The sequence below is a fragment of the Chiroxiphia lanceolata genome, chromosome 2, assembly GCF_009829145.1.
Source record: "Chiroxiphia lanceolata isolate bChiLan1 chromosome 2, bChiLan1.pri, whole genome shotgun sequence".
In the NCBI taxonomy this organism is placed as follows: domain Eukaryota; kingdom Metazoa; phylum Chordata; class Aves; order Passeriformes; family Pipridae; genus Chiroxiphia; species Chiroxiphia lanceolata.
In genome coordinates this window covers 89,211,486-89,238,985 of record NC_045638.1, presented here as the reverse complement: position 1 = coordinate 89,238,985, position 27,500 = coordinate 89,211,486, and the positions used below count along the sequence as shown (strand labels likewise).

Here is a 27,500-nt window from a genome sequence, read left to right as displayed (position 1 = left end):
GCCCTGCCTCTTTACACAGACAGAACCATTGTAGAACTTCAGCGTGTCTCAGTCATTGGGTCCCTGCTCGTATCTGTGCTGCTGAGGAGCCAAGAGCCATTCTCTGTTTTGCCAAGGCGAAGGGGAATGTGTGGTTTTCCAAGGGATCTGTCTGCACCCATCACAAATGACCACTCACCCCAGCCCTAGACTTCCATCAAGGAAGCGAGTAGTCATGAAGTCTGTCCAGGTACTCTGGACACCTTATTGCAACTTCCTCTTCTCAATGACCAAACTGAGCAAAACTGTGTAAAGACCAGAAGGGAACAGAGCAGTGTAGTCTTAGCCTGGAGGTCCACATCAGCCTGCATAAGGAGGAGCAGAGCCCCAAACAGACTGGAAGAGGAAAGGAGATGTCTGGAGTTGCTCAGCCTGTCCCAGCTCTTCCATGCCAGTGGCAAGATGGCTTCACTTTTGGGAAGCCACCAAAGGGAACAAGGAACTTAATGCTGTCAGCAGCTCAGCAACTGGTTATCATACATTTAGGAAAACTGTACTTACCTAGACAGTCCTGACTATTGCTGATAACTTGATGAGCTCTAGGTTTATCTTTAAAGGATAAACTGGATAGCAGTTAATAGGCCACCAAGCGCTGTCAGAAGATAGGGAGTGAGGAAATAGGAAGGGGTTTGATTTTGCTTGACACATCCTCTAACCAGTTCATCTCATTTCCAACAGCAAACTACAGAGCCAAATTACCCAGAAATCCTTCTAATTGCCATCAATAAGCATGGAGTCAGCCTCATTGATCCCAAAACCAAGGTAAGCAAAACTGAGGGCTTCACTAGATGCTCCTGAGCCCATTCCCCAAACCCTCAGAAGTCATCCCAAAGAGCATGATGTTCAGAATTTAATGATTTCTCATTAAGCCTAGTTAGAAAGGCTGGATAGACAGAACAGTTTCTGGAGGCAGAAATTCACTGTTACACAGAGCCAGCCAGCTTTTTTCAACAGAAGATGTATTGGAAGCATCAACTGTAACTGTAGGAGACACATGCTGCTTCACTGCCATCCCCATGAGTCTCATCACATCCTTGGTAGACATCCTTGGTCTGCTTTGATGGAAAGTGAACAGGGACATGAGATGTCCCCACAGCCCTTCATGAAAGTTGAGGCTCTCGCATGTTGAGTGTCAGTTTTGTGTTCCCGCCAGGATATCCTCATCACTCACCCCTTCACCAAGATCTCCAACTGGAGCAGTGGCAACACGTACTTCCATATAACCATTGGCAACTTGGTGAGAGGAAGCAAGCTGCTCTGTGAGACCTCCCTGGTAAGGAGTGTTAAAGATTAGACCAAATACTGACTGGCAGCAGATTGTGCCTTAGGGATTCTCTGGGCTGAAAATGGTCTCTCAGAAGAGCACCTGATTGGGTTTTTTTTCTTCTGGACTGCTCAATGAATCAGGGCTCTCATTTGGTTCATCTTCCAGTGTATGAGCAAGCTTGATGTGTCAGGAGCATAGGGGACAGTCCCTGCCACTGGACTGAAAAAAAACATTAAAGCTGATGTGGGCTCAAGGGGTACTCTTGAGCCCTTTTACCAAGATCCTTTGCCCAACTTGCCCCTTGTAATAGTCACAGCAACAAACCTCCTCTTAGAGTATCTTGAAACAAAAGCACAAAGGATAAAAATTCCTACTGAATTAATTGTTATTAATCTGAAGCATTTGTTAGCCATTTGAAAATCCATGTCCCATCCAAAGTTCCCTATGTCCTTAGCCTCAGCAGCATGCTGGGACAGTGAGTTCCTCTATCTTGATGCTGCAAATTATGTTTGGACAGTGTTCTTGTGGTGGTGACATTTCACCCAAAGAGAATGGTAGAACAAGTCAAAATGTACTTGAAAACTTGAAAGTCAACAACTGGTAGCCAGTGTATTCAGGAGGGACAAGTGACTGTAAACTGTACTCTAAAGGCAGGTAACATCTTCTCTGTCCTCCTCAGGGGTACAAGATGGATGATCTTTTGACCTCGTACATCAGCCAGATGCTAACAGCCATGAGCAAACAGAGGAGTGCAAAGGGTAGCAAGTGAACTGCGAGAAGCCACTGGCAGGTGGCCATGGCGCTAATTCACCAGCTGAGGGCTGTGGGATACCCGTGCAGCTGGGGGAGAACCTTTGCCTCTCAGATGTGGAAGATGAGCCGAACACCATCAGGAAGTTCCCTGGACTCTGACCTTGAGGGCTCTGATCCCACCTCCCCTTCCAGCGAAGATGACTATCTCTGACCTCCCATTCTCCTTCTTCTCCCTGCATCCCGACTCCATCTTACATCTCAAAGATTTCCAGGGGACGCCACCTCTCTCAGAGAGTGACTGAGCAAAAACACTCCAGGGTTTGCCTGAACCCAATGGTTGGCATCGCAAAGGCTCTTGGAAGAGGATTTGTGTGTGTTTGTGTGTGTGTGTGGCTTGCTTTGTTTTTGTTTGGTTTTCTTCTTAAATATGAGAGCTATTAGGATGCTAACAGATTTTTGGTAAGGTTCTGGGAACTTCAGGTTTGAAGAGGAATAACAGAGCCCTGCTCCATGCTGGAAAGATGTCAAATGAACACTGCAGGGCTTGGTTTTTTTGTCATTACAAAAGAATATGTTGTGTTCTTAAGAAGGACAGAAAGAAAAAGCAGGCTGGGAGGAGCACATTTTAACTAGGAATCAGAATAAATAAACTACTGATTGAACAGGCTAGAATATTAAAGTGCTGTCTGTGCAATGCTGGAAATATTTAAAGAACAAATTTTAAAATTTTGTTTCTTCTTCTATTTATTTTTTAAAATATTAAAAAGGAAAAAAAATAATCCTGCATTTTGTGCCGGTATCTGGATTCTGCCTCGGGGCTGAGAGCAACCTGCAGAACAGTCCCTCGCCCAGGGATTCCCCAAGAGCCATAACTGCCAGTGGCTGAGTAAGGCGCATCTTTCCCAGCTTAAGGGCTCAGCTGGAAGTGAAGCTTGGAAGATGAATTATCTCCTTTTGCCCCCGTGCCCAGAAAAATTAACCCTAGGAGGACTTCTACTGCAAGCTTCAATGTGGATATAGAGGTTTTGAAGACTCCAAATTTGGAAGACTGAGGCCAAGCCTATGTTGAACTGTAATTCAAACATGAACTTGGTCATTGGGTTTGTAACAGCTGATGATTTTATTGTGCTTTTGTGTGTGTTGCTGTATAAAGCAGCTCTTTATGAGTCCCAGCTGAACCTGAACCGGAAGGGCAGACCCTTCTTTTCTGTGGGCTTTTCTCTATCTTTAATTCGCTGTACTAAGCTGCTGGCTCTTTGTCCCATCTTCCACCCAACACCACTCAGTGCAGACCAGCCTGCTCTGGAGCAGAGATGGGACCTGCTGGCAGAGAGGAGGCTGAACCCACGTTATGTCTGCGAGGATGCAGGGGAAGAAGCCTGGGGGTGCCTTTCCAAAATACAGGCTTCAAAGGAGCATATGGCTGGGTGTGGGGCATCAGGAGAGGTGACAATTGTCCACCAAGATCTGGTGCTGATGTCACTATCACTGAGTGGATCTCAGTAGATGTGGGAGACCTGTCTTGGTCCTGTCCATTGGGCTGAGTTTGACTGCTTTCACAGAAGTCCATCTTGTAGGGACATGTTCTGTTAAGCTCAGCTGGGCTCAGCTCTCTAACACCATGGTGTGCTAGGCAGAACTGGCAGCACTGCCTCCCAGCCCTCAAGGACTGTGACATCCACCTGGGATGCAGCAGTGACTTAGGACCTTGGTTGCTCCATCAAAGTGAATGAGATGCTATATGGAGACATTCACCAGCCAGACAGGGCTGCTAAGAGATCCCCTTCCTCCACCATCCCCTACCCAAGGCACGCTGGTAATGGGAGCGTAGTTACACCAGCCAAGGCTACACTGGGAGCCAAGCTGCCTTCTTACCATGCATCTCTGATATTTCTCCCCCTTCTTCAGCTGTCCCTGGGATCCCACCTGTCCTTAGACACGCGCCCATCATCACCACCACTATCATTGCTCTTTGTGAGTCTCCAGCCATCCCTACCTCCCACATCGCACGCAGCAGATGATGCATCACAGCACTGTTTTCCAGAGCTGTCCTGGCTCATCTTTCCACTGACACCACCCTCATCCCTCCACTTACAGCTCTGTTGGCCTCCCGTGCACTCCACCATTTTGGGGGATGCCAGGACTCTGTATATGTGTGCCTGTGTGTCATATGTATTAGCATCTGCTGGCATCTTTGTATTCACACCAAGCAATGTAAGATGAAAAACATATGTCCAAGTGAAATACTCTAATTAAAAAGCATCAAGTGGCTTTTGGGAGGCTGTCCTGCACTGTGTGGTTTTGGTGGCATCTCCACAGGGAAAGGTGGGCTCAAGGCTCCTGGATTCTTCTTGTGGACAAGACTTCTCTTTGCTAAGTGGAACTCCTGGTGAACATATCAAGCAACGAGGAGCAAACCATCAGTGTGCCCGGACTGGAAACTAGTTGAAATCTTTTATTTTGGGGTAAAAACCACTGAATCCTGGGGAGTCTCCATTGCTCATCTTCTGTGAAAATGGTGGATCTTTCAACTAGTTTTGAGCTGAATCACTGGATGTAGGAAGTGCTGGGTGAAAAGTTTGTGTGTGGGAGTCAGACTACCAGCCATGTGCCTAACAAGGTTGCCAGACCCTGCTAGCTGTGAAGCAACAAAAATAGTAGCTGAGATGTGACAGTGCAAGGCCATTAAAGGAGATCAGGTCTAATAGGCCAGGCTCTGTCTGGGCAAGGCTGGTGAGAATGAGGAAGGTGAGTACAGGGAATTACCACTGCATAATGGCCAAGCAGCATCTGGATACATGGATCAAAGTGCATTGAGGTGGCTTTTCCCAATACATATTAAAAGCAGCAGTTGAGGGACCACAGCCAAGTCCCTCACTTGAACACCAAGGGACAGGCTCAGGAACCCACAATCAACCCACACTCCCCTTCTCCTATTTTTGCTGCTGACATACCTCCACATAAGTGGTATCCACAAAAAGTTATGAACCAGCTATGCATGTGGGGCATGGGGAATGGGATTTAACACCATCCTTTCTCCATGCTTCATAGATCTGTAGCTGCTCTACAATAACCCATCAGCCCTTTATCCCTTTTTCAAGGGCAGATGCTTCTTTTTTGCTTTTCTAGCCTCCAAAATACTCCAAAATTGCAACTTGGAAAGGTTTGAGTGCTTCTCAGCACAGATAACTCTGAAACCTAATGCTTCCCTGTCACAATTCACTTGTAATAACTTTATTTAACAAAAGGCTCATGTGTGAGAAATTGTCTATAGCCTGAATCCAGTAAAGACTACTATTTTCTTTCACAGTTTGCCAAAATAAGAACAGAACAGGATAGGAGAGCTAAAATGTATTTAAAACAGCACTTGCAATTTACAAAAAATGTATCCTTATTATCTGTTCAAGTAGAAAGTTATGGCTTAAACCTGAGAGATGCTTACATCCCCCTTACAGAGCAGGGCATGGACCCCCCTCCCCACTGTGTGGCAGCAGCCCCTGGGAGAAATGAAAATCCAAATAAATCCTGGGGTGTTGTACAGGTATACAGGCCTTCCCAAAGGAAAACCAAACAGGACACTTGGTGGTACCAGTTCACACGCAGCTCAATCTTTCTGAACAAAAGTGGTGTGTCATAGTCTCAGTAGCTACCTGGTCAAGGCACCAAGTCGTCCTTCAGCCCCATGGTAAAGTTGTGCCCTCACCCACAGCCAAGGGGAAGAGACTGTCTTGTTAGGGTCTATGGCAGGGCCAGAGTGAGGAAAAGGAAAACCAAAGCTGCCTCTGCCTGCATTACAGAAAGGTACAGATCCTATTGACCCAGGCAGCAGCACCTGACCATCGTGGTGGGGCGAGTGTGCTCTTGGGGGAGGAGGAGACCTGCAAGGAGGGAGAGAGGGAGGGAGGTAGTGTGTGGAGAAGAGGCCGATCTGATAGGAGAAACCTGGGCAGCTGTGAATGAGGAGAACCGCAGGATGCTCAGATGTTTGCAGCATGTGTTAAACACAGCTGTGGAAACGAAGGCTTACACACAGCAGGAATGATTGCCCTATGGGACGCCAATGGTCTCAGGGGTAAATAGTGGCTCCCATGTAGTTGCTGCATCTCACCATGGCGCACAGTTTCTTCGTGGCTGCAGCTCCATCTGTGCTCTCCTACACCCCAGGGATCCCTGCCAGGCACAGGAATCTGAGAAAAGCTGTAGGAGAGACAGGCTGGTGCTCATCTCCAGCAGAGGCACGAAGGCAAATGGTTCCTCCTCATCAGGTAGATCTGAGCCCCCCACAGCTGGTCTACCCAGTCTCATTGGGATGTCAGGTCCACGTCCCCTCTCTGCCCATGTCAGGCCAGGACGGCAGGCATGTCACTGAGCTCTGGAAAAAGGGACACAATGAGCTACCAATACAACTGCATTTGCTTTGACAGCCATCGTGAGCAAATAGAACCTGGCTCTATTTGCATGCAGCCCAGGTTGGGTCATTTTGACTGGATGATAGCTCCCTGAGTGCAGGAACATGGTACATTGGAGAGTCCTCAGCCAATCCCACCCTGCCTTGCAGAACCAGGAATGCTGAGTGCCTCCAGGGTCTCTTTTCACAGCTGCATAGAGCAATGAGTAGTGGTGGGGACATCTGGAGGTGTATGCCCCAACCACTGCTTGAAGCAGGACCAGTTGGATTGAGCTGCTCAGGGGTTTGAACACGGAATCCTGCCACCTACATCTGAGGCTGAGATAACCCAGAATGCATCCTTCATCATAGTATGGACACCTATCACCAACCCAACCACCAGGATGCCAGTGCCCCCACAGAGACCACCCTGTGCAGGGTGCAACTGCTTTCCTTGCCCTGCTCACCTGTCCTGAACTTGTTGTAGGTGCCGCTCTCTAGCACCGGGTTACTCTCCTGGGCACAGCACAAGAAATTCCGCTCTCGCCACCTGCATGGGGAAAAGCACCTGGGTCAGGCCACTGCTCACTGTGGTTTTCCTCACAGATCCCTGCTGTGGTGGACACCATTTTCCTACTTTGTGAGTGCAGGTATTTTTGGATTTTCTCATGTCCTTACCGAGAAAGGACTCCAGTGCACAACTGATGTCTAAGCATCCACACTTCATGTGTGCAACAACATTTTGAAGGCAATTTTGTGACTAAACTCTGTTTTCTCAGCAAGATTTAAGAGCTCAAAAGCCCCAGAAATGTTTGCAGCCACTGGGTGTTAAACAGCCAGGGAAATTTAAAAATCATGATTTTGGTGTGTTCATAAACTTGACAAAGGAGACCATGCAGGGCACTGAGGCACTGCTGATGGCCCTTCTGTCCCAGCAGGGTTGGGAATGCCCTTGCTGCAAGGCTAGCAAGCCTTGTTGGTTGGACCAGAAGCATCCACGGGGCCTGGGAAATGCACACATAACATGAACACAAGCCTGGAGGAGACAGGCATGGGAAGGTCTAATGGTGGTGCTGATGTTTTACAGGGGTGATTGTAAGCCCATGTGCAGCCTTGAAAACAAGGTGAAAGCTGCTAAAGCAAGACCTGAGGAGAACAGAGCAGTGTAAGATAGGAAGGAAGGGAGGGAGCCACTTTGCCTTGGGAAGGAAAAAGCCTGGATGCCCAACAAACATGCCTGTACAGCTGCTAGTTCATCACTTTGTAAAACGGCTACTAATTCATTTCTTCATCATCCAGAGCAATATTAGCACTCCAACATTTTCCTATGCCAAAGCAAGTCACAGTTAACAGCAATCCAGACTGCTCACGCAGGAGCTTCCCAAACCTTTTGCTTGCTGTCACCTGGAGCACAGTTGTGCTGCCAGCACCCTGCAAAAAAGGCTCACCTGGACTGGCTGCTCTGATCCTTCCACCCACCCACAGCCAGCTAGCTGAAGAGCTGAGCCCAGCACGTCCTGCTTTCCTTGGGCACTACTGGGATGAGAGCATAGGCACATTTCTCGTACAACTGTGGCAGAGCAGAACATCCAGCAGGACAACATGACCTGCTGGAGTGAGCCTGTTCCATGAACCCCAGATTTCCTGATTATTTTTGACAGAGTGGAAGGAAACAAAATGAGGCGTGTGTGACACAGATATTTTCATCTGGGAGGATGGATTTCCTCAGAGGCTCTGGTATATGCAGACAGAGAGACATGGAGCACTCAAATATTAACACAGAGAGCTTTCCTTGCAAATCAGTCCAATGAAATATTGTCTAACTAGCAACAATAATCAGTTCCTTTCTCAGTCCATCAGCTTTGTGGTTCCACATCAGCAAATGTGGTTCATGTTGCTACCACAAATCCACCACTTCTCCACTGAATCCTAAGGGTGAACAATGCCTGAGATACCAAAATGGAAAGGGAAAATGAGAGCAAGCAGGAGAAGCAGAGAGGTTTGGGGGGACTTTCAGGGCTTTCTCCTATTTCCAGAAGGGAAAGCTAATGTTCTCAAGAGTAGTTTTAACTCTTCAGGTCAACTGAAAGCATCCCTCCTTACCTCCACCTAGAGCAAAAGATCAGTTTAGGATGGTCAGTACTTACCAGTGCAGAGCAAAGATGAGTGAGATGAGGAGCAGAGAGGTCAGATCTGTCAGGATCCACATGATGTTGTACTGCTGTGGAGTCTGGAAGAAAACAACAGAGGTTGTGTTCCAGCACCAAGGACCATAAGATATGCAAAAGAAAGTTATTCAAGCTTTTTCTGCTGCTCAAATATGGCCATTCAGCTGATTGGTTTGCATGTGCAGTAACACCTCTTGGGTGATCAAAGCATTTTGTAGCATTTTGTGGCATTTTGACGTGGCCACTCACCACTGGATGTTGGTGCCAAATCATCATTCTTCATAAAAGCAAGTCTATTGTGTGGCCAAGAAGATGGTACTGTATCACAGTGAATATAACAGGGACCTCTTGTTTGTACAGGCAGGCCCTGTACCTCTCTCTGTTTCCCCCCAACAGTAACATCAACTGGCGACATCTCATTTTCTCTGGCAAAACTGCCCTTTCCTGAACTCCACAGAGGGTCTGGGGTGGCTTCTGCTCTAAGTCTAAGAGCATCTGAAGAGTCATCCTTGGACTGGACCTCCACTCAACCTTAGAATGGACTGAAACGGTGCAGTTCTCTGGATGGGAGCATTGTAAAATCTACTTCAAGAGTGCGAAGCCAGCTGTTCAAAGTCCTTAGGCTGCAGGGACTCTGGTGAGACCACTGGCCCAGGTGCTTCCTAGTCCTTCAGGTTGCCCAAGGCAAAATAACAAATATAAAAATTATGTGAAAATTCCTCCCAGCAAAGAAGGATTATTTCTATGGTTGTTTTCCTTGGACTTGTGGAACAAGACCAAGTTTGAGAAGGGCATTGGGAAGCCCTGGGAAATGAGAAACTTCTGACATCAAGAAGGTGCTTCAAAAGCTTAGAAATGGAAATGCTCATGCATCAGCTTGTGCCCTCGAAGGCCCTTCCTTTCTCCCTGCACAAGTCTCAATATCACTTCTTCCCTTATCTCAAGGCCTAAGGTGCAAATCCTAACAAGTAGGGTGTTTCTACCAGAGCTAGGAGAAAAGAAAAAGGTGTAGTAATACTTGTAGTGGATCAGAGGTTTCAGGTAAGCCAGAGGTTTCAACTCAGGTCTTTCTCATGCAAAGGATCCTTAAAGGATGCTTTATCCATGTGTCAGCTGGCCCACGGTCTCCAAAGGTAGCCATGAACCCTACTTCCCACTCCCGGGACAGAGAAGAGTTTCACTTACCATGAGGAAGAGTGGCTGGCTCAGATTCTTCAGCAAGTGGACAGCGTTGGTGGTCACAGAGTGTGCCCCCGAGCACCATGCCAGGGAGAAAAGCCATGGCTCATTGACCACATAGAAGTTGGTCGTGATGTTTGCCTCAGCGTATTTCCTTTAGAAGACCAAAAGGCAACAACCTTCGTTAAGCAAGGAGGTTAGTACTTCTTTCGGGCTTACTCAAGGACATTCAAGAAGACGATGGGAAATTGTTGTAATTTTCTATAGGAAATGCTTACTTTAGGACCTAGATAAGGAACATAAAGGAAAGCCAACCAGCCAATAATTAATCATTAACAATTGGTTGATACAAAATAGCTGAATTGCTGTAAACAAATGTAAACAAATGCAGATAAAATGCCCAAAAGGTCAAAACTTTCTAACCCTTCTGCCATATGAATCAGTGTAATGATGTGTTTTTACAGGAGGTTGTAGCCAGGTTGGTGTTGGTCTCATCTTCTAAGTAACAAGCAATAGAGGAAATGGCCTCAAGCTTCACCAGGGAAGGTTTAGATTAGATATCAGGAAAAATTTCTTCACGGAAAGGGTTAGCAAGCATTCTAATGGGCTGCCCAGGGAAGTGGTGCAATCATCATCATTACTTAAAAAATGTATATATGCTGCAGCTAGGGACATGGTTTAGTGGTGGGTTTGGCAATACTGGGATAATGGGTGGCCTCGATGATCTTAGAGGTCTTTTAAATCTAAATTATTCTGTTATTCTATAATCTCCCCATAGTGTGTTCAAAACCACCTTGAAGCTGCCACTCAAGTTTGTTATGTTTGCTGCATGAACTCATAATTTCTCAAGTTCTTATAAGCTATGGAAACTTAATATGAAGTAAGTTCATTCTTACTATAATGGTAAAGTAATATATCATCAATACCAGCATTCATAAATCTACCTAGGATCTACCCAGGGTTTACCCAAATGGATCTACCTAGGATTTTTTTCAGCCTTTCAGCCTGGAAAAGAGAAGGCTCTGAGGAGACCTCAGAACAGCCCTCTAGTACCTAAAGGGGCTACAAGAGAGCTGGAAAGGGACTTTTGGCAAGGGCATGGAGTAACAAGACAAGGGAGAATGGCTTTAAGCTGAAGGAGAGGAGGTTTAGATCAGACTTTAGGAAGAAATTCTTGACTGTGAGGGTGGTGAAGCACTGGAACAGGTTGTCCAGAGAGGTTCTGAAAACCTCCATCCCTGGAGGTGTTCAAGGCCTGGATGGGGCTCTGAGTAACTTGGTCTAGTGGAAGGTGTCCCTGCCCATGGCAAAGGGGTTGGAACTAGATGATTAAGGTCCCTTCCAACCCAAACCATTACATGATTCTATGGGTTTTACATCCTGTGACAATTATAACCAAGAAAACATGAACTTTACTCTCATCCAAAGGATTAGAGTAATGAAGATTCTTTTTCATTCCAACTTGTTTTTCAATGGGTCTGTGCATTGGAAAGAGAAAAAAAATCCTATTTAGAAAAGGAGAGCTGGACAGGTAAAGCTGGGGGTTTTCTGGTGATTTCTGGTGGGTTTTTCCCATGTGAGATAAACATTTTGGAAACTCCTATAATGAATGTAGAGCCTTCAATTGTAGAAATGACATTTTCAGTGTCTCACATACAACAGAGTACTGGTATTAATGGAGACAAGAAATGACCTCTCCAAAACGCCAGCAACAAGAGGGTGATGGTCTCTCACCACAGCATTATGCACTCACACTGATGTTTGTGGAAGAGCCATGGGAGATTGAATAGTTGTTCATTCTCCACGGTTCAGTGTTGGTGGGACTGAGGATGGCATGAACAGAAAGACAAGAAATTAGGAGACTGATCCTCAGATCCTGGTCAATATGGAATTGAGGGCAAGAGGAGTAATTACATGTGCCACCTCTTAATCAACAGTAGAAGTCTGTCACCCCTAAAATACACCAGAGATGGCCACTCGATCTAAAGGACCGCTTTACAAAATTCTGTAGATTCTGGAACCAGTCACTGGAGGGAGACATTTCCCCATGCATGAGGTAAACATAGTCCAGCTGCAGTCCAAAGACAGTAGTTGGGCCTGAAACCTACCGAATATCTTCAGCAGACATATCAGTGTAGACCAGATTGAGTTTGACAATGTTGTTCTTTAAGAGGTCTTCAACTGGTGCCTTACTGCCCATCGTGTGCTGAAACCCAGGAGCAACAGATTGAACAAAGGACCTCATGTTGTTATTCAGCCATAGGACCTGCAGGCAACAGGAGGAACCAATGAACTCTCAGCAGAAGAATTCATGCCCCTAATATTCCCTACTGTAAAGATAACATCTTAAGGGGCTTAACCTAGCCTATCAAATGACATGTTTCTCCGAACAATCAAAGAACATTTGTATGCAGGGTTAAAACTTGCAAGATATTTTCATCAAGAAATAAATATCCAGTGTTCCTTGCTTATCAAGTGGTAATCAGTGAGTACATTTCACACAGCCCAACAAAAGATGCGGTGTTGGAAATGAATGAAAGGACAGCTTTGGTTTATGAAAAGGCAACAGAAAATATTCTGTTCTTTCATTCTTCCAGCATGGAAGAAAAAATCTTCAGCAGATACAGATCAGCATAACTCCCCGGACATCAAAGGGTATGTAACCTGAGTCACATGAGTCTAACATTCATCCACTGCCAGAAGGAGGAAGGCAATAAAGGCTCTCAATTCCAATTCTGTATTTTAATTTAAGCCAGAAGTTTTTATGCAATATATAAAACAAGCATGGGTAACAGGGAGTAGACTGACAATTATTACAATTATGAAAGGGTGCTGTTTGGGGGCTATATACCAGCATCAGCTGGTATATAAACTGCCATATTTCCTTTTGCTGTCTGGAGAGTTAGACCATTTTGTACCTGATGAGGAGCTAATAGCAGGAATATACTCCAAATAATGCCTTTTAAAACAAGAGAAATGCAAGGGGCCAACTTTATGCAGGTGAAATCATGCAAGGTATGACCCCAAGATCCCAATTTGGAGAGCAAGAAAAAGAGATATGGAGTGAGGTCACCCTACCAGATGGGGTCTAATCCCTGACTCCTTGAGAATGACTTCCAGGGTTCTGCTGATCCACAAGTTCCTGTAAGGATGTTTCTCTGGAGGGCGGTAGAGATCAAATATCACAAGTTTATTGTGACTGTCTGCAAGGCGCAAGAAATCACTTAGCTTGTAAATGGACTGATTGATTGCCTGGTTTTGATCTGCCTTTGACAGTGAGCCCATGAATGGAAATGGTTTGTCCTAGAAATAAAGAGATACCAGAAAAAAAGGAAATCAATCAGGCAGTTTGCTCTGGGATTCAGCTGTATGTAAAAACCTCATATTTCTAAGAGGGAAAAGGTTTGATATCGATCCTCAACAGGTGGGGATATTTTATTTTGCTTATCTCTTCTACATAAGAAATGGAGGAAATCAACCCAGGCTGTGATGACACTGCTTCTGGGACCTAAATTGCATAGCTCACAGATAGCTCTACCGTGCTTCTCTGTCCCACCTTGCTAGCTCTGAATATTATGCACAGCACATTGCACAAGTAGCTCTTTTCTTCTCCCCTCAGCCCATGAATTCTGCTGCTACCATGATAAGGTGACACAAGAACACCAACCAGCCAATTGTTGTAGGTCTCTTAAGCCTAAAGGCCAACTGGAAAAAGCAGAGAGATCCAAACTGAAGGATTTCTACTGACTTCTCTGAGTTTTGGCTCAAACAGTAATCCCTCCTTTAACACTGATGCTGTTAAGTAATAGGCATCTGGTGTCTCTTCTACATCCAGCTGACGACAGTCATAGAATCATAGAATCGTTTGGATTGGAAAAGACCTTTAGAGCTCATCCAGTCCAACATTTTCAACTGGATCAGGCTGCTCAGAGCCCAATCCAACCTGACCTTGAATGTTTCTAGCCCTTTATGACACTTACCTTAAGGAACCATGTTCCAGCATTCAACTTCTGCAGGGTATCCCAGGAGAATAAAGCAGCATTTTGATCAGTGTCATTAGGGTAGACCTCTTTGATGTTAGTTGTCCTCTTCAAGGTGTCGTCATGCATGAGGAAAGGAACCCCATCATAGCTGTTGAAGAGCAAGAGTTCAGGTCACCTGGGGTGCAGCTTCGTTCACAGCATGAGCAGACTCATTCCAGGTCAGAAGAATATGTGAGCCACCATGAATGCAGCAGTATGGCCTCCCTCAGTGCAGAGGGTGCGATGGGGAGGAAGGCTGAGGATCAAAACATCAGTTTATTTTCAGCTTAAATACTGCTAGGTGACCTGTCTGTGCCTCAGTTCCTTAGGAGCAACATGGAGATGGTGACCTTTGGGCTTTGTGGCAGCCAACCCCCACAAAAAATCGATAGTGACTCATGGTTGAAATCTCTTTTTGCTGACATCAAAGTGTTTCTATGGTTTTCAGAGGACTGAAATCTAAGTAGACAGTGATGGAAATGCATTTTCTCTTATAGAAAGGTCTAGATAGGTACAGCATCTAAGTGTCAGTGTTTTTCCCATTCAGCGTCTGGAAACTGCTCATCATGCACAGAGTGTTAGCAGTTCATGGCAATGAGTCCACCAAACAAAGGCAATCAAAGATCTAATCATTAGGACAATGCTGTCACAAGTCTGAACACAATTTTCTGTTGGTTTGTAGACCTGATACAACCCTCATTGTGACCTGGAAGTCAGACTAGAGTAGGGACTTTTTATACTCTGTCAAGCATGTAAAATATACTGTAGAAATAATGATTGCTAAATCAATAGCCACAGTTTATTGACTTGCCTGAGAACAACCATGCCCTACAGCCCTGCCATCACATGCCAACTGAAGGGCCCTGTCTCAGCCATCAGTAAAACCTAATTGCCTGGAGCTGCCTATCTCCAAAGCAAACTCTTAGAAGAAGCAGCATATGTTCTGTGTGATGCAATGTTTTCCCCTCACCTAATGGTGACATCTGTCTCAAGACCATCCCCACCATGTTCAATTGTCTTCTGAAATGACATCTCAGTGTTTTCTGGTGCTAGCTGAAAAAAAAAAAGTGCGTGAGCGGATCATTTTCAAACACACTCCAGAGGACTCTGTAAGTACTTTCTGTCTTTTTGTAAAACCTCTGGTTTTTATTAAGGGAGCATCATTATATTGTTAATCTTGTTTGTTTTCTTCACTTTAGCCAAACCCATCTTGTTGTAGAATCATAGAATGGTTTGGGTTGGAAGGGACCTTGAATATCATCCCATTCCAACCCCCGTCATGGGCAGAGACACCTCCCACTAAACCAGGTTGCTCAGGGCCCCATCAAGCCTGCTGTGTTCCTCAGGAACAGCATTATCCTTGTAAACAAACCCATGAGTGAGTGATGCCTTTGGCATGCAGTCCCAACCAGACATATCTCCCCTTCCACCCTCTACAGATTTCATGGAGGAAAAAAAACCCAAACAACAGAAGATGATGATGAAGGTATCAAGACACAGGAGGAAGAAATTACAAAAAACAGCTTCTCCAGACCTACCATTGGTGCTCCACGGTGTCCAATGAGGGCTGGCTTTGGTCCAAGTGTTCCCATCTCTCTGATGCAAGGAGAGTACATCCCCAGAGGTATCAAGAAAAGAAAGAGAAGGATAGCCAGGTATGGACCAATAATTATCACCTGAATAACTGAAAGAATTTGAAGGAGGAAGGCTAGAGTTAATACACAAGGTAACATATGAGTCTGCCTTGCAACTTGACTTTTAATACAACCCTGCAGCTAAATGGCTATTTGTCCCATCCGTTTTTTCCATCCCTTCTTCCCCTAACTTTCACTTTCTCTCCAAACAATGCAAACCAGGAAAACAAACTGGTCAAAGCAAGGACACAGGCTAAGTCAGGACTGCAGGTTTTATGCTTTAATTACATCTCACTATGCCTTACAGCAAGACATGGCCTTAATTTCTTTTTCTTTAGAGGTGGTGCAATGAAATATCCTCCATCTCTAGAAAAACAATCCTCAACAGAAGGATGCTAATTTTTTTCTTGCTCAGATAAGAACATGCACCATATTGAAGTTTCATTCATACTGAAGAAGAGGAGGAACATTTCTCCTTCAACTATGTTACATCTCCTTATGGTAAATACTTCCCTGGTTTATTCACATTGTTGTTAGTGACCTCCTGTGTGTGACCTGGAGAATCCTACAGACTCTAAGATCATGGATGCAGCTCAGAAACTTGCCAATTCATTACCTATGGTCTTCTCTGGAGTCTGTTAACACATTGCCCGAGTCCCAGAGACCCTTCACTTCAGGAACCAAAACAATTCCTCCAAGAAACAAGCACCTATGCACCAACACGTCTTTCCTGAATGGGTACCACCACCTCTCTGCACCTTGTGCCAGTGGCTCTGAAGGAATCTGAGCTTGCACTAAGATGATGATTGAGCTAGGAGTACATCATGCATGATGCTATGCAATGTCTAGGATCCCTGCATATTGTCCCCAGCTGTAGTTCAATAGTAAAAATACTGGACTGGAAAAAATTCTTTCACCAGTCCATTATGTCTGTGATTTTTTTATTGCAAATAACATCTGCAGATGGGTATCATGTAGACAGTTTTGGCTATATGGAAAGACAAGATCAGAGAAAAACAGCCAGTCCCAGAGTCAGGCTTTTCTGCAGTTGTTCCTGGCATCTGGCTTTGTCCTTACAACATATGGTCATACTTCCTAGAGGTGGACAGGAACTTCCCATAACGCTAGGAATTGATCAAAAAGCTCTTTCCCCTATCTCAGCTGGCTTCTCCTGAGATATGCTAATCTGAATTGGTTTGACTGACTGGACTGGAGATCTCTTCTGACACAGCTAAGCTGTGTACAGCAACCAAAAATCAGCCAAGAGACCTGCCACTGGCTGCTTTCTCCTGCAGAGGGCTAAACAGATTTTCACACATCACTCAGAACATGGCTGCTTCTGCTAATCTCCTCTGTCTAAAGACAGGTCATTGCCTTGGTATAGGGCAAAACTGTGCAAGGGGGTATGCAAACCATTAACGCACTGGGACAGAAACAGGACAGTGCACAGCCCAAGCCCCAGCCCTGCTAATTTCCCTGGAATATGTAGAATTTAAAAGTCTCCTCCAACGGAGAGCAGGTGTGGGAGGAAAGGGCTCCTGAACACCTCTTTTCCCATGCTGATATACATCTGTTGTCATACAGGGAGCAGGAAACAGAGCTGCTCTACCTTTCTTATCTGCTCTGATGGCATGAAGAGCCACGGGCCAGGACAGGAGGACCATGATGGCGATGGCCCCTATGTGGAGATAGGGAGCTGTGATCTGGCAAGGAGAGAAAAGCATTTTAGTCAAAGGATGAACTGTGGAGACATGTGGAAACAAACCCCAGCACAGTTACAGCCCTACACCTAGATGGGCTCCTGCTGCAGATACCAGCAGTTCAACCACTCTCTCACACCTGTGTTGGATCCACCAAATACTCAGAATTTGAAGGAGAGACTGTGGCCCTGCCAGGCCAGAGGGGAGTGCTCCTCAGGCTGAGGAATGCTTCTTACTGCTTTCCTTTCTTCTAAGTCAGCTGAAGGGGACACGACTATCCCCTTCCATGAGGACATGACTGCCATTACTGTTGTGCCATAATCTGTGAACATCTTCCAGTTTAACCCAATCTAAACTAGTCCAATCCAATCTCATCCAGGTAATAGTTATCTCCACACCACAGTGCAGTTAAATTGTTAAACTGATGTCAACAAACCTGAGTGATAAACTGTGGTATTTACATTTGTATGAAACTAACTATTGTAGCATAAGAGAAGCAGATATATTATATAGTCATTAGATTTGATTTCTTTACTTCTATAGATAAAACAAGAAGATCATAAGCTAAGGATCACTTCTGTGGTTATCATGAATGCATGAATGGAGTTGGAAACCAAGCAGAAATAGTTTTTGTACAGACTCTGAATGGTTGTTGGTATGACACTTTTCATAAAACTAGGCATATCTGAGCAAGAAACCAGTCCCTCATTTTCTCATGCTCATCAGAGCCCTGTAGTGAAAGTTCCAGCTAGAACTGAAAGCTATTAAGGTATGTGCTAGGGAAAAAACTATCTAGATGCAAGTCTTTCCTCTTGCTTAGTTCTGATGCTGATTCTCTAAGCTGGAAAGGTTGGAAAAAAGCATCAGTCATTGAGACATGTTATTGCATGTGATACTGTCTGCCTCAGACACTTGATACCAATAGCTCTCAACCAGAAGCAGGATTCAATTGCACAAACAGAGGTGCCATCTGAGATGTCAAGAATACATGAGATAGATTTGCAGGGCTAATGGATATGACACAGCATCTACAAGAGTTTCACGTCCTTTGGGAACAGCAGTTGGAGGCCATCTCAAAGGGCATGGACACCTGAAATAAACAGCACTTGTGGGGAACCCAAAGGCTCTTATGTCTCTTCCTCATCCACATCCCCTGGTGTCTGTTAGCGGGAGGAGAAGCTGATGGTTTCTCATGACCTTTGCCACTGCATAGACCAATGGTTAGCAAACTCTATAGAGCAGGAATGTGCAATTAACCACACCCTACAAACATCACATCCTTGGTTCCTCTTCCAGTCCATTTGCATTGCTCTTCCAGCCTTCACAAGCACTAAGCCCCATAGGGAGAGGTAACAGACATGGAATCGTAGAATTGTAGAGTGGTTTGGATTCTGCAAAGTAGTTGTATAGTCAAAGGCTACGTACTTCTTCCTTCTGAATACAAGTGGGGACCTGAATGCTCAGATACTGAACAGCACTGGGCAGCTCTTGCCTCCATCTTCAGGTCTGGTGGGAATTGTGGAGGCATCAACCAAGCACTCTGACCTCCTGCATCCAGCATGTTGTCCCACCTGACACCAGCACTCTCCACCTGCTCCCTAAAAGCTCAGTGCTGTCCTGCCCCAGGAGATGAAGCTCTTCTGAGTCACAAAAGACTGAAATTGTGCTAATGCTAAATCTGCTGTAGTGGCGGAATCTGATGAGGGAGAAAGTTCTTGCTCCAGCAACCCTACCAGCCAAAGGGGTCTGATTTACCTGCCCTGACCAGCTGAAATAGGGGGGGGAAAAAAACAAACCAAACCAAACCAAAGTAAAAAACAAACAAACAACCCCTCCCACAAACAAACAACCAAAACAAACAAACAAAAAGAACAAAACCAACCAACCAAACAAACAAAAAAAAAACAACAAAAAAAACCAAACAAACAAAACAGAAAACAAACAACAAAAGGCTATGACTTCCCAAACTGAGACACATAGCTTGAAACTCAGCCTCAGGTCTTGGTTTCCTTTCTCCCAGTAGGAAATGTTAAGTCATATTAAAAGTTTACTCAGAACCACGTACCCTGACAGGAAAACCCATGTGAAAAACACACACCAGAATATCTCCTACAGAATATCTTCTATCAATTTTCACAAAATATTTCTATACACACATTGTTCTTTCAAACAGACCTCCCAACTCCTCTTACCTGGAATGACAGGCGGACAGTTTTCCAGTGATCTCCCCAGAGTACAGCTAATGCAAAGAGGCATGCGATAGAGAAGCCCAGAACAAGAAACGTACCAATCTGGGGACACAAAGGAGTCATAAATCAGCTTCAGGATTTCTGCACAGGGTGTGCCATCCACCTGAGTCACAGGCTAATTTAAGCAGCTTGGTAAATTGTTTAGGATGCATGAGATTGACTTCCCCAGTTCAGAGAGATTCAATGGGACTAAAACAAGACCAACGATGCTATCACTGTTTTTTCTGTATGGCAAGACTGATCTCAAGAGTTGGTTATCTAACTAAGCCAGCCCTCAGGACTCCCTCTGTAATCATTGGATAAAGAGGAATTTCCAGAGGTGATCCATTCCTGCTTGCAGTATGATGGAATATGCCTCTCTCAGTTGATATGGATGAAGCCTAGGTGACCAGCTTACATTAAATCCCTAACCTGCAGGTGGAATTCATCACTTCTAAGTCAGAAGTGACAAATTACATCCAAAAGGGATGGTAAAAAAAATTCCTTAAGCTATGAGCTGCTCTGCAACGGGCTTTCAGCAACAGCAAACATTCCCATAATTAAGAGATGAGAGTTCACTTTTCAGTCAAAAAGGTGAGGAGGTATCTTAGTCTAGTCTTCAGCTTCTTCTTTGGTTTGGTACCAGCACAGTGGTGATGGGAGGCCCTTCTTGGTACATCATCTATCTGCTGACAACTATGGGCAAGCAGAAATTATACCAAGGTACCAAGGCCCTACCATTCTTCAGAGGATCTTCTATGGATCAACACCTTAATAGTCTATCCCTAATCTCTTGCACCCAAGAATGCCTTTCATTCTTTTTTTTTTTTTTTTTTTTACAAATTATTCTACATCTTTCTCGTTCTTCTGGAATCCTGTTTTCAACAGTAAAGATCCCTCAGCTTCTATTACTTACATAAAGAAATACAGGATCAGTATCCACACATTCAGCTATTCCTTTCCACTGCAGGCTTTGCAATCACATTACATTCTATCCTAGACTGCATGGAAGAGTTTCTTAAATGCCTTACATAGCCCCAAGAATTGCTTAAGGATGATGATTCTAACATGTAACTTTGCAGGAACAAATCTTTGAGGATTTATTTTTGTGCCTTCAAAACTCCAGGTGGCATTTCCCAAACCGTAGAATAGAATTAGAGAATTAGAGAATTCTACCGTTTGGGTTGGAAGGGACCTTAAAGATCATCTAGCTCCAACCATGGCAGGGATGCCACCCACTAGATCAGATTGCTTAGGCCCCATCCGGCCTGGCCTTGAACACTTCCAGGGAACCATCCAAAGACCAAAAGGCATGAGGCACCAGGATGCCTCAGAAAAGCCATATTTCTCTTCTGCATAGAGAGGAGACACTTTTTTCACTGTTGCTGGGGCATGCTACAGAAAATCATGCTGTGCTTCTCCTGGAAACTTTGCTTTTGACTTCATGTTACCATATGTAGATGTTTCAAATATAGACATCTTCACCTGAATGAGTCACTGCAAGCACCTTTTAGAGTCAGTGGGGAAAAAAGATTCTTTGAGCGTGATTCATCCCATCTTAATTTAGATGCCTATGACCAGCTGGATGAATTGCATCCTCAGAGGATTCATTTCCCTCCACTGAGTGAAAAAGGAATTTGAGTGATCAGCTCAGGTGGAGATATCATTCTTCTGGACATCTAAATCCTCATAAGATTAACCTCTTCCCTCGCTTCCTTCTCTTCCATAGTATAAGAGGTTTTTCATGCAAAGAAATACCACAGACTCAATTAATTTAAAGCACAGATTAGAGTTACCAGAAAGCCCTGACTCTCCCCACCTTGTGACTCCAGTGCAGGTACAGCTGCTGACCTTCTGCAAGCAAACACATCGCGAGGACCTGGGAAATCAAGAAGAAATTGTATGCATCCTGGGGGAAGATGACGTGTGTTCAGTGAGGTACTTCTGGAATTATTTTTGCATTGGAAAGTTACTTTACACTAGGCCTTCCTGCACAATGTCAAAGCTGTATGCAGGACAGGTGCATACATAGAAATGTTTATTGCTACAGTAAAAACACTTCTGAAATGGCTAAGCATGTGTCAAGGCTGCCCTGTAGTATCAAAGACTTTTTCATGGTTAACAGATAATTGGGCACTTTGGGGTACTCACTTTCAATGATTTTTCTTTGTGAGTACAGACTATGAAAGAGGAATGATGTCCAGGGTCAACAGCTATTTTATAAACCAATACAGCACTAACCCTGATTATTTTCTGTGTATTGGTTGTGATTAGAGGTATATCAACCATGAGAGAGAGACCAAGGAATAAGAAATGCTTCCAAAGCAGCACAAAAATACAGAGCAGACAGCAAACGAGGCAATGCTCCCCCAGTAACCAGAGGGAATGCAAGAGACAGGCACACCTCAGATCAGAAAAAACTATCTTGGAGATTAAATGACTCCAGTTTTTGGTGGTTGGCATGTTCCTTCCCTCTGATGGGAAGTTGGAGCCCTTGGGAGGGGTTCCTGTAATGCATAGTGCAAACCCCAGCCAAGACAGGGGACAACCCAAGATACCTCGAACACCAAGAAGCCAAGGATGAGGTAAGTCAGTCCATGGCTCTGATGGAGTTTCTTCACATTGTTCCAGACCTAAGCAACCAATGAACCTGGACAGGAATTTCACCAGGAGAAGCACTTTGCTACTGTGAAAATGCACAGGTCTATGTTCAGGAGTCTAAATGCCTGGGGCGAGCTTCCCAACCACTGTAAAGGATAATTTGGGGACCAGTATCACCAGATATCAGGGCTTAAAGAAAACTACCAGTTAGTAGACACCAGTGCTCCATCGAGGAGGATCATTTGTGATGCAACTCGCTCCAGACCTTAGGATAGTGGGATTGTATGAAAACAGGATGTATAGACTTAGGGGAAGAGGATCTTCTCTCCAGAAATGTAACTGCAAAGGAATGTAAGTTGTTTCCCACCCATCTACAAACACACTCTCTTTCCAGGATCATGCTGATTTGAAGGAAGATATAAGTCCAGGCTGGATGGGGCTTTGAGCAACCTGGTCTAATGGAAGGTGTTCCTGCTCATGATAGGGGGGTGCAAACTAGATAATCTTGAAGGTCCCTTCCAACCCAGACCATTTTATGGTTCTATGATAAACTCAGCAATGAGTACAGATCAGCCTTTAAGTGATTCCTGACACACTGAGTTCCTTTAATGGAATCCTATACCCAGTATATGATGAGTAACAGTGGGAGCAGTTCAGAGAGAACTGAAATACTGCTAGAGATCTTAAGTTAGCTCTATTTAAATATGCTATTTCAGGGAAAAAAAATAAAGAAAAAAGACACTTTGTTCCTTTTCTGCAAGCAATGTTACACAAAGACCTGGTCCTTGCATACAGTAAAAAGCCAAACACTTAGAATATTCTGAGTTGGAAGGGATCACAAGGATCATCGAAGTCCATATTCTGCCTCCGTATAGGATCACATCATGTGCCTGAGAGCATTGTCCAGATACTTCTTGAACTCAGGGCACTCTGTCAGGCTTGGTGCTGAGACCACTTCCCTGGGGAGCCTGTTCCAGTGCCCAACCACTCTCTCGGTGAAGAACCTTGATGACAAACGAGGACATGGAGGCAGGCACTTAAACACTCGCCTCACCTGAAACAGCTGCTCACTCAGATATTCACAACAGCTGGATTCAGGACCTTACATTCACTTTTTGGCAAAAAATACAGCAACTCAGAACTTGTCTGGTACCTTAGTCTCTGAGGGATGGAAGTTTGAAGTCACTTTTTGGATTTCGATGTCAATTTGAGTTCTCTCAGTCTATGAATGGAGAGGCCACAACACATCTGAGCCCCTATACTTTGTACATTCACAAGTCACCTCACCACCACCCTTAGAACAAACATGGTTGAACTGCAAAGAGGAAAATGCTATCTGTTGGTGTTTGAAAGCCTGAACAAGAAAAGATTTCTCTTCTCTGCTGAGCATGAACGGTTCTGTAATTAGATCCCTCAGCTTAACATTTTAGCCCTATTGGGGATGAGAAAATTGTCTTGGGGAGTGATTGAACAACTGAATTCATCAAAATCGATTGTCTGAAAAAATGACAATGATGCATGTGGATGGAGACCATCTCTGTACAGACAGCTAGTGCTAGTTTGTGCAGCACTTTCTTCAGCCACTTGTGACTGGTGATCAGAAGCGTATATGCTTCAGAGGTTCACAATAAGGTCATGGAAGCAGGCATCCGGGCTGCAGCTGGGTGCCATCATTAAGAAAAAGGGTATGGTGTTTACAAACAAAACCAGACCAGCCACTGGTTGCTATAAAATCTTTCTGCTCCAACAAAGGCATCAGGGTGCTCAGTTTTCAGATGTGACAGCCTGCTCATGCAAAACACCACAAGAAAATATTGCCTAGGTGAAGGTCTCCAGTCCCTCCTGCAACAAGTGTGGGGATAGTCTCCATCCAACATTGTTCAACCAGAACTTGGAATATAATTCACTGTGGCAGCAACCTATTTGGCTATCAGTTATTTGAAACATATTAGAGCAATCCAGCTATCATATAGTGCCCACACTGACAGATTTATTTAGAAATGGAAGAGCTGAGTTACACTTACTAGCCTGTGAGGTGCCCAGTGTTTTGCTGGGTGGTCCATCAAAGCCTTCAGTGAAGGGAAAGCTCTGCAAACAGTGGTGGAGGGGTGGATTCCTGGTGGAGTCCTTCTCTGAAAGAGCCCTGCTGCAACGAGCATTGTCCAGCCACAGCTGCTACAATACCGTTCATCCTTTCAGATAGTGGGAGCATAAATTATGGCAGCGATAACTTTCCACGCTTTCCTTTCCTTCAAGACCTAATCCTATTCAAGGAACAGCCTCATGCCTCCCAACACCACCACTCAACATAGATGTATGCAGCAGTCTTGCCACATAAGACACGGTGGCACGGTGATGCAATCGATCAGGGCAAGTGCCCTTAGAAACACCAATCAGCTTTGGTTGGATCACTTAACAGCTTCGTGAAATCAAGGAAAAAATGGAACTTCACTGCAGAGGCTGTCCTCAGAGCAGAGGAACATCTTCAAGTGTTTCTCCTGTTGTCTGATACCATCCAGACTATTTGTATTCTTTCAGGTTTATCCATGCTCACCCTTCTGAGGAAGGCAAATGTTGTTAGCCTCATTAGACAGAACTGAGAGGCTTGAGGAGAGAAGGAGGATGTATCTACAAAATAAAGAGTGAGACCAGGACTGACCTAAGCCATGCAGGACACTAGTTTTACTTCATAACTTCCATCTTCCTTTCTGACTTTATTTTGCCAATCACCTGCCCTGACAGTTTGCGGTCATCACATTGACCCTGACAAAGACATGAAACTCCTCTAAGAAAGTCCACTGCTCAGACACTGGCCGTTGTTTGGATCCAGACAGAACATGACCAGGCTGACACACCAGTGCCAGGGGTCTTCAGGCTACTCAAGCCCAGGAAATCATGTGAAGCCAGTTTCTAGTATGTGCTATGGGGGGTTGGTATGATCCAGAGGTTGACTCCAGATCCACAACCTGCTGAGGCACAATCTCAGATGCATCTCTGTCACATGATCATCTCTGGCAAAGTTCCAAGTTGCCCAAAGTAGCATTGTAACCATCAAACCACCCACACTATTCCATGACCACTGGAAAAGCAGGTAGGCTTTCCTAAATAATAATTCCTGAGCCCCAGAGCCACCAGTGTTACAAAATCCTTGTAAGGAATTGTTCTTGTTTATCCTACTCAGAGCTCAGTTAGTCCACATCTTTTGTGTTGTTATTGATTGCTGTGGGCATGGCCAAGCAGCTGTCCTATTTATCACTTTGGGGGGGTTATTGCTAGCGCTAGAATAAAACCACTATTTACTTGTACTTCAGTAGGGACAAAGAACCCCAGAAACCATTTGTGTTAGGCACTGCATGGACAAAGCCAAAAGACATTCCCTGTCATGAACAATTTACAGACTGACTATATGATGACACATCAGGGAATGGGTAAGAGCAGCAGGAATGGATAATAAAAGGTGGTTGTCTTGGTCACAGAGGTGAGACAAAGCCATAACCTCACTCTCAGCACCTGGCATTTCAAAATGAAAGTTGGAGCAGGCATGCGACTGAATGTGGACTCCAATGTCTGAAGTTAAAGTGATTTCTTACCCTATAGCACTGGATGCAGAAGGTAGAAACACAGGTGCAGATCTGTCTTTATTTGGGAGATTCCTTATGAGGGAAAGGACAAAGGAAAGGGATGAGTAGGTAGAAATTTTAGGGAAAGTTTGGGTTTGATATGTTTTCAGTAAACAAAGCAGACAGCAGATTAGAACTGAAGAGAAAATTTAATAGGATTTGGAAAAGTGAAGATTTCAGGAACCTCTTTCAGCATAAACTTCAGCAGCATTTTTGTGACCATGTCTGTAGTCTCTACCTGGAGAAAACCCTCCAGCAAAGCAGAGTGAGTCAAGGTAGATTCAGTGATAACATTCTTTTTCCTCTAAAGAACCCTTTTTCCCAGGATTAGAAGAATAACTCAGCTGTGATGACGTATCACCACCGCTACATGACTCAGAGCCCCATACTTCCCTGCTGCCAAAGCAACAATTTTTAGCTTCCCCTAAATCTAAATCCAGCCGCTGCTGGCTCAGCTTTCCTTGTGTTCAAGGAGAGATTGGACACATTTATCAAAGGCAAATCATCAAAAGAAGTCTCAGAAACTATATCTGGCTCAGAGACCCCTGAGCTAAAACTGGTCATCTGCAGGTGGATATGGGGAGAAAGTACTATAAACAATCATTGTGTTCCAAATCTTCCCCAGGCATCCACGGTCTCAGGATCATATGGTGGGCTAGACTGAGCTTTGGTCTGTTTTCTTTTTAGGACTACAAGTCAAGGTCAGCTTACAACAAGCACTACTTACCAGTAACAGTGAGATGTATGTGAACAAGATTGAAGCCACTATAAGGATAACAAGAGACCAGAGAAACCAGAAGCCCAGATTCCCATAGTTATACCTAGAAAGCAATAAAATATTGTAATAATGTTTGTGGTTAGCATATGGACTGGAGGAGACGGACAGCCCCGTTCCTTGAAATTCTGAAATTTTCAAAGCAATGAAACAAAGAAAGAGGGAGGGATAACCTACTACGTAACACGCAAAAGTGATTCAGAGACTCCTTCCCAAAATCCCTGATTGCATTAACCACCAGACTAGTACACCTTATTACACCTTTCCTTCCCATAATATTTGAGCAGCTTTAATTTAGTTTTAGAGGCCAGATTTGCATAACTGTTGCCTACGTAATACAGAAGGAAAGGACATGCATAAATCTCTGATGATTATTTCTTACTTTTGAGTCTGGGAACATGGAATTCTCTTCCAGCAAGCTAGCTGGTGCAATGCCTCAAATTCCAGCCATTACATTTCTTCAGGTGGAATGAGGGGGCGGGGGAGAAAGGGACTCAGAGAAGGAAAGGAAAGAGTCATTTAGTCTCTTTCACTCACAATTTTTGGGATGATGATTCTCCCCTTTCTTCCAAATTCACACTTACACCTAAAAATTGCAGCCAAGTAAAAGGTAGAGCCTCTGAAGTCTCTGGACATTCAATTTGGATGCTGTAACCAAGAGTTTAAAATGCCAAATCTTTGCTTCATGGCTAAAGTGCCCTGTTGCAGCACAGATGCTGGGGAGGGTGCTCATCCCTTCCCACTCATCCTGGTGACCTGCCCAAGGGGTGGAAGAGGAGGAAAAGAGGTACTTACCAGTCAAAGTTGTTGTAGTCATTTTTCCCTTCACCCCACGTGTATAGAAAGATGAGAGAAAAGCAGAAAGCTCCAATGAGCAATGGGAAAAACAGACATTCCCGCTGGAGAGGGAGAGGAAGGACAAATGGTCAGAGCCTTGACTACCCCAAAGCAATCAGAGCAAATGGCAGGTACTTTTAGGCTGTCCCTAAAATATGTGGGTTGGTGTTAGAATTCTAACTGAAGTAAATATAGAGAGGAATTCCCTCCCTGTCCCTTGTGACCAGTGGAATGTCCTCAAAAGTGTACTCAGAGGCACTTGTTTTCAGGGAAAACTCATAACTTCCCAA

General features: G+C 44.6%; 2 protein-coding genes across 6 annotated transcripts in view; one reads left to right on the top strand and one right to left on the bottom strand.

Annotated features, from left to right (window-relative positions):
- Window positions 1-2,726, top strand: part of MYO7A (myosin VIIA) — a 101,038-nt gene extending 98,312 nt beyond the window's left edge. For 3 of the 4 annotated variants that reach the window (XM_032679081.1, XM_032679082.1, XM_032679080.1), the window contains 3 exons: window positions 718-801; window positions 1,193-1,312; window positions 1,986-2,726. In XM_032679081.1, coding sequence (XP_032534972.1) covers window positions 718-801; window positions 1,193-1,312; window positions 1,986-2,075 — 294 coding nt within the window. In that variant the 3' untranslated portion in view covers window positions 2,076-2,726. The remainder of the gene's footprint in view (window positions 1-717; window positions 802-1,192; window positions 1,313-1,985) is intronic. The other variant, XM_032679083.1, reaches the window with a different exon arrangement.
- Window positions 2,727-5,395: 2,669 nt separating this feature from the next.
- The window catches only part of GDPD4 (glycerophosphodiester phosphodiesterase domain containing 4), a 28,799-nt gene continuing 6,694 nt past the window's right edge, over window positions 5,396-27,500 (bottom strand). Inside the window, exons 3-16 of one of the 2 annotated variants that reach the window (XM_032679084.1) lie at window positions 27,169-27,272; window positions 26,326-26,419; window positions 21,197-21,256; window positions 19,342-19,440; window positions 17,059-17,152; window positions 15,354-15,499; window positions 14,786-14,868; window positions 13,774-13,924; window positions 12,872-13,096; window positions 11,902-12,059; window positions 9,800-9,947; window positions 8,594-8,676; window positions 6,914-6,996; window positions 5,396-6,431 (exon numbers count right to left, since the gene is read on the bottom strand). In XM_032679084.1, the coding sequence (XP_032534975.1) occupies window positions 6,400-6,431; window positions 6,914-6,996; window positions 8,594-8,676; window positions 9,800-9,947; window positions 11,902-12,059; window positions 12,872-13,096; window positions 13,774-13,924; window positions 14,786-14,868; window positions 15,354-15,499; window positions 17,059-17,152; window positions 19,342-19,440; window positions 21,197-21,256; window positions 26,326-26,419; window positions 27,169-27,272 (1,560 nt within the window). In that variant the 3' untranslated portion in view covers window positions 5,396-6,399. The remainder of the gene's footprint in view (window positions 6,432-6,913; window positions 6,997-8,593; window positions 8,677-9,799; window positions 9,948-11,901; window positions 12,060-12,871; window positions 13,097-13,773; window positions 13,925-14,785; window positions 14,869-15,353; window positions 15,500-17,058; window positions 17,153-19,341; window positions 19,441-21,196; window positions 21,257-26,325; window positions 26,420-27,168; window positions 27,273-27,500) is intronic. The other variant, XM_032679085.1, reaches the window with a different exon arrangement.